Genomic DNA, 11,619 nt, shown 5'->3' with positions numbered 1-11,619 from the left:
TTTGTCCACATGTAAAGTAAAGGAAACCCTACCACCAACAATGGAAGAAACATTGATTATAAAGGCAGAGTCTGGCTGAGATTTTCAACTTGAGAACGACACAACATGCAGACTCTCCATCAATAACTAAACTCTGTGATCATCTATCTGAATGAGTAAAATTATGGATTATTGGGTCTTTGATGGATACCTTATATTCCAGTAAACTCCTGCAGGCCTGTTCTTCAGAACCACACGTCAGAAAACTTAAGCAAGTTAGAGACGTCACCTTGGGCGTTATTTGATGGGCATTTTTCTAAATCACTAAATGTGTAATTGTTGAATCTTAAAGATATTATGCAGACTAATTTATTATAAAAAATACTCAGTAGTTGCAGCACTCATGTGAGATTTCACTTAGCTGCTGCGATTATGAAATATCAAATTCAGTCAATATCAAGGTCTCTCAAACTATATTAAAGCTTTTATTTTGAAGGAATATAGAATCCAGAAAGTGTTTCCCTTGTATTTTTGGGACTTCTGGTTCAGAGAAGGGGTGGGACCTGTCAGTGTGTGGAAAAGTGTCAGTGTTTGGGACCTGCCTGTGGGCTGATGTTTTTACATCCTGTGTAACACCGTGATTATGTTTCAAAGCATGCTAACTTCCCACTATTATTCAGAATATGAGAACATTCCCTTTAATGCTGTATTCCTTACTTGTTGCCTCACATCATTTCTGTATACACTTGCAAACTAAAAATGTGTTCATCAAACTAATGTTTGCCTGAACTCAAAGATTAAACCTGCAGGAAATATCTCCTAACTGTAACTTCAAACCGAGATCGATTTAAGAAGATACACAGAGTTTGTACAGTCACTGCTGGCACAGCTGCAGAATGATCTCTAATGAAGAGAATCTCCAGTTGTTGCTCTAATCTGAGATTATATTAAACAGGTGTGATGATTCAACCAAATGTGTTCACTTTGAAGCTTTAAAACTCTTTAAATGTTTTTATTTTTGAAGAGAATGTCCAAAAATAACTACAAGTGTTGAGCTGTAGTTTCCTGTTGTACATTGTTTCTCTATGTTTAAGACAATCACAGTATAATTCAAGTTCATTGGAATATGTTTCTAATATAAGGAGAACTTTTTGATCTTCAACTGTGTTTTTAGCAAATATAAAATCCAAATATATAAGTCTTTCCAAAAACTGTGAATAAACTGTATTTAGATCAAAGCTTCTAAAGATGACTGCTGTATAAACTGGTCAGAGGTCAGTTGCAGAAGAAAAGACATGATTTCTCACTTATATATTACAAATGTTTCCCACATTTAACTCTACCTGATGACGACCCTCAGTATGAGCAGCAGTGGGGTTTGAAGCTGATGTTCACAGTCTGGTGTAAAAGCTCAGTTTTTAGATACTCGTTCTTTGCTTGTGTATTTACATTTTATGCAACTTTATTAATCTACTTCACCACATGTCAGAGAGAAATAATGCACATTACACATTTTATTTCACAGCTATTCATTTACTTTGCAGATAAATCACAACTAAAACCTGATCAGCCCATTAAATATGATGTTATTGTAGATTAAACAGTTTATAAATTCATTAAAATTAACTCCACTTTAACCAACTTCAGTATTACATTGCTGCTATATGTTAATATGTGCATCTAAAGTCAATCCGAGGACTTTTACATGTAATGAGGTTACTTTTAGTGCTGGAAAGTAACTAAGTATACTAGTATAGTACTTCTGCTCCACTTGGGTTCAGAGGGGACTGTTGTACATTTTACTGCACTACCTTTATTTAACAACTAGTGGTTCCCAACATTTCTGTCTGATTGCCTCTTAAAATAAAGCAGTGTGCAGCTGAGGCTCCTTATTCTTGTCCTGATGTCCATGATTTATCAGCTGTTGCACCAGAGACTCTCCACCTCTAAACGTCTCACATGGTTTTATTTAAATTACTGTTCAAGGTCCAAAGAGCTCAATATTATGTTAAATATCCAATATTTTACCCAAAAACCCCACTGGGTAAATGCTTTCCTCAGATTTATCTGGTGACCCTTTGGAGGGCCGGACCCCTAGGTTGGGAACCACTGCACTGAACTAACTAACTGTATAAATCACATTAGGGCAGTGTGTATGCTCACTATGTGTAATGACAGTCAGAATATATTCTAGTGAACAAACAACAAGGCACACTGAAACAGAAGAAGGCTGAAAACTGTCTCTTGAAATATAAAATATAAAATACAATACATACTCACTCATCTTTTCTTTACTGCACATTATTACAGCATTAATGAGATTTAATGATCAATCACACATTGGTTCTAGAAGATTTGTGCTTTTCATGATGAAAATAGTCTAAAACAATGTAACTTAAAATTGTATTTCACGTGGCTATAAAAAATATTCACACAAGCAATAAAATATTTACGAGCTGCAGTTGAGCTGGACGCAGGGCCGGCCCAAGGCATAAGCGAACTAAGCAGCTGCTTAGGGCCCCCTGACCACTGGGGGGCCCCAAGAGCAATTAACTTAAAAAAGAAAAAAGTAATTAATTATTTTTTTCCATGTGTGAGTGATGATGAATCATATATTATCAAATGTAAATTCTTGTACAAAAACCCCCAGAACCCAACAACAATATGATGTTAACAGAGTGTAGTTTCCTACTGCCTCTCGCTCCAACGGTCAGAGCTCTGTTAGTAACGTGTGCAGAGCTCCCAACCGTACAGTGCCGTGTGCACTGAGCATCCAGGAGCTAGGAGCAGGTGAATGATGTCACAATAAAGGACCTAACGTTACCTTCAGGGGCAGAAAGAGGAAGAGGAAGAGGAAGAGGAAGGAAAAGGAAGAGGAGAAACAACGACAAGATAAAGGTATGTCCTGGTAATGTAACATTTGGTGTCAAGGAGATTTTGAAAAGTTCCCTGAAATTATTAAAGTCCCTAATTATTGTTGATATTTAGTTCCAAATACATTAGCCTGTAATAGCTAATTTACTAGCTAACATTAGTTCAAAACGTCTTACTACTTCTCTCTTATGGGTTAGATATAGGATTATATAGGTTAGATAGGATTATATAGGTTAGATAGGATTATATAGGATTATATAGGTTAGATAGGATTATATAGGTTAGATAGGATTATATAGGTTAGATAGGATTATATAGGATTATATAGGTTAGATAGGATTATATAGGATTATATAGGATTATATAGGTTATATAGGTTATATAGGATTATATAGGTTAGATAGGATAGATAGGATTATATAGGTTAGATAGGATTATATAGGATAGATAGGATTATATAGGATTATATAGGTTAGATAGGATTATATAGGATAGATAGGATTATATAGGTTAAATAGGATTATATATGATAGATAGGATTATATAGGATTATATAGGTTAGATAGGATTATATAAATTAGATAGGATTATATAGGTTAGATAGGATGGATAGGATTATATAGGTTAGATAGGATTATATAGGTTAGATAGGATTATATAGGATTATATAGGTTAGATAGGATTATATAGGATTATATAGGTTAGATAGGATTATATAGGATTATAAAGGTTAGATAGGATTATATATGATAGATAGGATTATATAGGATTATATAGGTTAGATAGGATTATATAAATTAGATAGGATTATATAGGTTAGATAGGATTATATAGGTTAGATAGGATTATATAGGATTATATAGGTTAGATAGGATTATATAGGGATTATATGGGTTAGATAGGATTATATAGGTTAGATATGATTATATAGGATTATATAAATTATATAGGATTATATAGGATTATATAGGTTAGATAGGATTATATAGGATTATATAGGTTAGATAGGATTATATAGGATTATATAGGTTAGATAGGATTATATAGGATTATATAGGTTAGATAGGATTATATAGGTTAGATAGGATTATATAGGATTATATAGGTTAGATAGTTTACTATTCAAGCTAACGTTGTTGTGTTTGTGTAATACTTTGAATAAGTTGATTCTCAGTGTATTTATATTATTCTGAGTCGCTTTTGGCATCAAAACAACGTTTTTGATAACGTTTGATAGCAAATGTTTAAAAACTAACGTTAATTACAAACGCGGTGACGTTTGTTAGCAATATGGTTTTACATTAATGAATTAATTTAGTTAACTTATAGTTTGAGGTATGTTGTTTGCAATTGTTTGCTGCAGAGCACAGTAATTTATGTGAGTAAATAAACATATTCCTTTTACATCAACTCCCTATTGTGCTCATACGTTATATGAAACTTCCCCAGGAGCACTGTTAGAATATTTAGGAGGAGGCACTGACTCAGCCCAGGGGCAATCCACCTCCTCAGGAGCAGCCAAGGCTGATGAATCAGGTGATCAAACATCATATACATTTAATTTCTAGTCAGATTATCTCATTAAGATATACTAATATAAGATATAATCATATGACAAGGGACATGTTTTTCATCTCAGGTCCATCTCTATCCTCTGCTCCATCCACTGTGCCCACTGTCCTCTCTGCAACCTCAGCTGTACCTGGTAAGTTAACAACAGAACAAACTTTATAATTGATCAGTGTACTGCAGAATATTCTGAGATGAATAATTTTGTCCAAAAATATTATTTTAATTTCCCTATAGGTCCTTCATCTTTGGTCATGGAGATTGATGTGTCTTCTTCAGCATCCAGTTTGGAGCAGGGATCAGCAGCTCCGCCAGTTGACCCAGCTGAGTGTCCCTCTTTCCTGTCAGACTCAGAAAGGACTGAACAGGTATTAAGAGGGCCACTGCCTATAAAGGACACATTCACATTCCCAAAAAGACACAGTAATAGAGGGCCCCAAAATCAAATTTTGCTTAGGGCCCCATGGAGGCTTGGGCCGGCCCTAGAACTACATAAGGTGCAAGTTACCTGGAATGTTACCCATGGTTAAGATTGGCGGAGTGATATGATGTTAAGTGTGTTCAGTTGTCCTACGGACATTAAAGTGGATCGAATAACCAAGATGAAGTTGTCCCTGTGCTCTTGCTTCACCCACGACCCAAAGGTAGTTAATAAAGTAACAATCAAGTTATAGTTAACGCTAAGAGTAACCAGCGTTACACTATTAAAGTTCCTTGATAAGCAGTGAAAGTTTGATTTGTTGAATTTCTTTAATAAAATTCATATTTTTGGGTGTATTTCTACTCGACAGGGCAGCTTGAGAGATGGACAGGAGAGGGGAGGACATATAGTAAAAGGTCTACAGGTCAGACTCAAGATCCTAACCTTGGTACCTGAGGTCCTACCGGGTTAGATACTAGAGACACCAAAATAAATGTATTTAAAAATAAAACCAAACTGTGAATGAGAATACTGACATTACATTGCTGAAATGTTTTGTGTTAATATAATTCTCCACCTAATAGATATCATCTCATCATTTATTTATTCATTATGTAAACAGTTTAAAGTTACAGTAACAGATATTTCTGTAAATGTGCCAGTTTAACCGTCCTGACTCATTTTCATCTGCAGTCTCTGGACAGATGTAATGTCAGACACAAAGGACACTTCATACAAACACATAAACCATTAAAAACAAGGACAACAATACACAAAACATACAACAAAGCACATAAACAACAACAATGTTATCTGGATAAGTTAGAAGTTATGGAGTAATTGTCCTTTAATCAGGATTTTAAGTTGATTTTAAATCCCTGATGTGTGTTACAGTCTCTGAAGTGTCTGAACTTTACGTTTATTTACCTTGTACACTTTATTTAACTAATGTATGATTACAGTCTGTCCGCTGGCATTGTCTGTTTATTGACTGTCAATGTTTACGTTTGTAAATAAACTTTATTTTTAAAGAACCTGAAGAGGAAGCAAGGTTCACTTCCGGGAGAGGTCGGTGAGGAAAGTTTTCCAAGCAGCCATCATCACAACATCGATAGTTAACGTTAGTTTTTAGTCCCCTCAGCTTTAATTCAGGAGGACAACTAATGAGAATGAAGCAAACAGCTCTGAAGGATGTATGTGTCTGTCTGCTGATATCAGCTGGAATAATATTTGGACATGAAACCGGTAAGAAAGTCAAACACTATATTCACTTAGTGTTAGTTAATGTGAGCTACTGAGAGCTTACAGTTACTGATTAGTCCACTGCAACAACTCACCCTCAAATAAAGATTCAATACACAATCATAACAACAATAATAATAATAATAACAATAATACAACGATTCATATAACAGCTAGCACCGTAACCAGCCAGCTTAGCCAACTGTTGTTGTCACCAAGACTTGAAGAAGTTCACCTGAACATGAAAACAACTTTATAATACTTATTTAAACACGTTTATAACTGTTAGAGAGCATATTAATAACAACTCGGGTCTTAAAGAATAAAAGCACAAAGCCAATAAACAAATTATTTATTAATTCTAGAAACTAACAGTGGTGTGTGAAGTGTGTGTGTGTGTGTGTGTGTGTTATCAGCTGCAGAAACACAATCAATCAGTTGGGTCCTTTTTAAGCCATTTATAGTAAATGGTGGGAATGGTCAGAAGGCTCGTGCAGGTTTCAGGATGATAGAGATGTATGAGGGAAAAACACGCAGGAACAGACGTAGGTTTTAGAAATCTGAACTAAAGACTGCGTGTTTCCTGTTTTGTGGGTACACAGATTTCTACACCTAAACATACGAGAGTTTAATGCATCTGGCCCCAGATGTTGAGCAATCTGAAGAGTTCATTGGTCATTCTGTGAATAAGGTGGAGAATATGAGGTCCAGTCTGACTCTTCTCCATCCTCCCAATGTACTCTAACACATTCAGTTGTAGAGAGTACAGTGTCCCGCATGAGCTCCTCCTCTTGCACCTTGGGTATCATGGATGGATGTGCTCTCAAAACTGAGCTTCTGTTTCTAACAATATATCAAAACAATGGAGAAAAACTGAGCTGAATATTTACTCATTTCTGCATCAATCTGTTATCATATCTATTAGATTGATCATTTATATTTAATGATTGTTCTCTATTAAAACTAATGATTGAAATATGTTTCATCTTTCAGGTCCAGCTGTGGTCAGAGTGGTTGTGGAAGAAGGCAGTGATGTTATTCTACCCTGTTCTCTCAGCTCCAAGGAGAACATTGTAGATAAACTGTTTGACTGGAGGAAAGATGGTCAGAAGAAGAAGAAGGAGGTGTTCATGTATGATGCAGGCGATCATTCCAATAACGGCCAAGATGAGCAGTTCAAAGGTCGAGTCTCACATTTTTCTGATCAACTGAAGAACGGTAACGCCTCCATAAAGATCAGAGATACGAAGATATCTGACAGTGGAAACTACACCTGTCATTTTCCTCGTCTTCAACCAAGACAAACCTTCTACATTGAGCTTGTTGTTGGTGAGTACTTTCATTAAACAGTTTAATGTTAATATTATTTTATATTATCAAGATCTGCAGCAGTCATTGTATGTTTGATCCCATTTAGTCCATTTAGTCTTTAGTGAGACGTGCTGTGTGACCAGACCATTATAAAATATTAATAAAAATATTATCTATAGTTAGGGATGGGGACGATCCGATCCAGTATCGGTATCGGGACCGATACCAGCGTAATTCACGTATCGGAATTTCCCGATCCAACCTGCGGAGATTTCCGATATCCATGAGCCATGTCTGCGCTTTAACGTTGTCTGCTGAAATGACTCCACAGGTGATATCATACTTGCCTGTTGAGGAGTTTATTTCAGCCTCATATAAAAATCAACAATAATGATAATGATAATATTAAAGCAAACACAGCTCTGGTATCGGAATAGTATCGGTATCGGCCGATATCCAAATTCAGGTATCGGGATCGGATCGGAAGTGAAAAAATGTGGATCGGTGCATCCCTATCTATAGTATCTTACATACCATTAAAAGATTGTTTTGTTTTCAATAAACACACAAAACAAAATGATATTTGTCAAGGGGTTCCCCATGTTACATATAACTCTACATACATACACAATGCGAGCCAGACGAGTATCTCCAAATGTAGTCAGTCAGATCTGATCACATCCTGATCACAATACATTGCATTGATTAGGAGTCTAGGCAGGAAAGACTTACAGCTTGTATGCTCCCATAAAACCACAACCTGTGTTTTTAGGTTTATGTTTAAACACTTTAGAAGTGCTTGTGTCTGATTTTACCTTTAGATAGAGCCAGGCTAGCTGTTCCCTCTGCTTTCAGTCTTTATGCTAAGCTAACTTCTGCTGGCTTTAGCTTCATTACTGCACAGACATCAGAGTGGGATTATCTTATTTAACTAAAACAAAGCAAATAAGCAAACAGGAAATTAAGTGGAGTGCTGCCTAATCAGTTCTACCTGCTGAGATCAATCAGATAGTTAAAACATGCAAACAAACATGAAGCTCCCTTATTAAATTTGAGTCCTTTGCTGTGTGAATTATGTCATTTTCCTCCATTGTATTCTATTAATATGTCAGTGACATATAAGTTTCTAATATCACTCACTGTAATTAATGTTCTTATTGTGTTTCAGAGCTTACCATTAAAGACCGATCAGGAGAAATCACAGGTGAGTGATGATGTCTCACTGATATCTATATCTGTAACCCTGTTAGATACCCAGCTTATGAGTAGTTAGTGACATCATCAGCATGATTTCTCCTGATCTGTCTTTTAAGGTAGGACTCTGTGGGTCACTATCTAAAGGGCCCATCAGCCTTAATGGAGAGCAGAGCTGTCCTTAACAAGCTTTTCTTTATACTGTGTTCACAGGAGCATCTCCAAAGCCGTACATCTGGACACTGAATGTCACAGAGTACAGAGCACTGCTGCAGTGTGAGGTTCAAGGTGCTTCTCCTAAACCTAAAGTAGAGTGGAAGGACAGAGCTGGAAACATCCTTCCTGCTGAGGAGCCACAGGTCTCAGACAGAGGAGGACGTTACTACGTTACCCTCCTCACCACTGTGACCAAGACCGACCACTACCGCTGTGTAGTCACACAGGAGGAAATCCACCATCAGACTCATTCTGAGACCTACGTGTTCATCTATGGTGAGATTTCTTTCAAATTAGTTTTCAAATATTTTTAGACCCCTTTAATTGTTGTTGTGTGTAGTCTATGAGCAGTGTGCTGTACATGATCTGCAGTTACAGTTTGAGTGTTACATTAACTTTTTTGTGATGTGTTTCAGAGAAACTGTGTGAGGAATCATCCAGCAAAGAGCTCATTGGATGGTTGGGTGGATTGTTTAGTGGATTGGTTTTAGGAGTTTTAACTCTTGCTGCAGTTCAGTTTGTGCTTGTGGCTACAAAGTGCATCGTAATACGTCGTATTAAAGGTAAGTTTATATAATGTATCAACAGATCCATAATGTGCAGACATCAACATAACAGATCCACTGAGACTATCAGGTCCAGAGACTTTGACAGTTTGTTTTTGTCTTCTCAGATATGAACCATTCTGTTAGATAAGATAAGATAAGATTTACCTTTATTAATCCCCTGTTGGAGAAATTCAAGTTTGTATTTACATGAGACCTGCAGCCATATTTATAATGAAGTAATTGATCAATTGAGCCAAAAATGGTAAACATGGTTCCTATGGAGCCCTCAGAGGAGCATATGATGGTAAACATATTGGCATATTATTGAACTATTTTATGATCTTTTATAGTTTGAGAACATAAAGCTTGAAGTCACTCATTCATTTACAGGTGTATCTCAATAAATTAGAATATCATGGAAAGGTTCATTGGTCTCAGGGTAACACTGAACATCGAGAGTCATCTGTAAAACAAATGAATTCATCAGCTGACTAAAAACAACTTTTGAATCTCCACTGTGTACAGTTTGCAGACTTTTGACAAACAGATTCTTCTCTGTAATATAAAAGTTAACTTTATGTAATATATACTTTTTTCTTCTCTGCAGGTTCTCATCAGCAGAGCAACGGTGCTTCTAAAGCTCCTTCTAACGGTTCTTCTAACGGTTCTTCTAACAGTTCTTCTGACGGTTCTTCACAGCCACTTAACCCACCACCTGTTTGATAGGTTCATGTTGTGGAGGGGTGTGTGCTGTACAGTGTACATGTGCAATCTACAACCACTTTGTCTTCCTACCCTTCAATACTCTGCAGTAATCAGATGTAGTTGATGAGTTGCACCTCAACCGTGAATACCACCACAGTAACTGCTTGTAAACCAACTTGACCCAAAGGCTCATGTTGGAGCAGGAATTGGACGTGAAATCAGGGGGAAATTAACAACATCAATCAAGATTACAGGTTTATTAGGATTACAGGACGTTTTCCTCAGGTAAATTCTGCCAAAGTGTTTTATATCTGTGCCACTTAATGTTAGGTTAGTGTTGATACCTACACTCTCTACGGTCTTAGATATATTTCAACATAAGGCAGCTCAAACAACAAAGACCATTTTTATTACAGGGCTTTTTTATGAATGAATTGTATTGTCCCGTATTTCCTCTCACACTGTTGTCCATGAAGACTCAAAATGTAACTTTATGCTGGACTGTTACATGTATTATAGCACATAAATGAATGAGGTGAAGCAACAGACAACTCAAAAAAACAGGAAAAAACACTTGTGATAAATAATAAGGGAAAAGTACTGATAAAACTAAAGAGACATAGAGGTCATATTGTATGACATTACATCTACATTTTTATTTCTCAAAGGTTTCAGAACAAAAAGGTCAGGTACACTAAATAGATATATATTAATGACACTGTAACAGAGCAGAGAGATAGTGGGTTGATTCGTCAGAACAACAGATTCCTGAATCTATGATGTGTGAATATAAAGTAACTTGTAGCTTAATCATGCTGTGCCTTAAAACAAGAGACAAAACTTAAATACAACCAAAAGGAAGCTTGTGAAGTGAAGCAGTAATGGTTGATATCATGGATGTTGAACATTAATAGTCTGAATAAGCTTGTGAGAAGAGACTCTTAAATGAGAGATGAGAAGAGATGGAAACAAAAGACTTTTCTCAGATCTGAGATTGTAATAAACATTAATGCAGATCAGATTCCTAGCTGAAGGAAAAAGGGAAACGATTGTAAAGAGAAGGTAGAGTTAAACTCACACTGGTTTTAATTCTTAAAAAAGGTCTATTTATTGACATGGGAGGTCCAGCTGAACTTGCTTGTAAATATTTTATAGTATATATTGTCAGCTATCTTCTGTGTTGCTTCAATGTGCCTTGTTGTGTTTGTCCACTGTAATATACTCTGACTGAATGTGTATTATTGATGCTGACTGCCATTACAGATAGTGAGCATACACACTGCATTATAGAAGATGGTGTGTGTTTACTATTAGTTATTTGTACTGAAGTTTCATGTTTTTATTCAGGTGCCATACTGAAATATAGTTTGACCAAACCAGCTGTGCTTTCACAAAGTTTTCAATGTTTCCAAGGTGTCTCTCTCATATTGGTGCTTTGTTAAATTTCCTAAGCAATAGTGAGGCATTACAATCATCATGACTGACACTACGATTGTGTAAATAAACTTTTTGAACAAACCTTCCTGATTGATGACTGGATGCTTTTATTTTGAAGTGATT

At 36.1% G+C, this 11,619-nt stretch overlaps 1 protein-coding gene and 1 long non-coding RNA gene across 14 annotated transcripts in view; both read left to right on the top strand.

The window, feature by feature from the left end:
* The first annotated feature begins 4,321 nt into the window (after nt 1–4,321).
* Nucleotides 4,322–4,838, top strand: LOC127360670 (uncharacterized). Its single transcript, XR_007883884.1, has 3 exons — nt 4,322–4,389; nt 4,493–4,558; nt 4,660–4,838. It is a non-coding gene; the product is annotated as an uncharacterized LOC127360670 (long non-coding RNA).
* Nucleotides 4,839–5,933: 1,095 nt separating this feature from the next.
* LOC127360663 (V-set domain-containing T-cell activation inhibitor 1) overlaps nt 5,934–11,619 on the top strand; it is a 94,617-nt gene continuing 88,931 nt past the window's right edge. For 5 of the 13 annotated variants that reach the window (XR_007883879.1, XR_007883877.1, XR_007883875.1 and 2 more), the window contains exons 1-2: nt 5,934–6,088; nt 7,079–7,414. Coding sequence is in view for 7 of the 13 variants with exons in the window: in XM_051395113.1 (XP_051251073.1) it covers nt 6,007–6,088; nt 7,079–7,414 (418 nt within the window). In the remaining 6 variants the exon portion in view is untranslated. Of the gene's footprint in view, nt 6,089–7,078; nt 7,415–8,564; nt 8,601–8,803; nt 9,083–9,222; nt 9,370–9,961; nt 11,578–11,619 lie in introns of those variants that run through there. The other 8 variants (XR_007883878.1, XR_007883874.1, XM_051395115.1 and 5 more) reach the window with 6 other exon arrangements.

This window comes from Dicentrarchus labrax, unplaced genomic scaffold (assembly GCF_905237075.1).
Source record: "Dicentrarchus labrax unplaced genomic scaffold, dlabrax2021, whole genome shotgun sequence".
Lineage (NCBI taxonomy): Eukaryota > Metazoa > Chordata > Actinopteri > Moronidae > Dicentrarchus > Dicentrarchus labrax.
The sequence above is the reverse complement of the archived record's forward strand: the minus strand, read 5'-3'. Positions and strand labels throughout refer to the sequence as shown.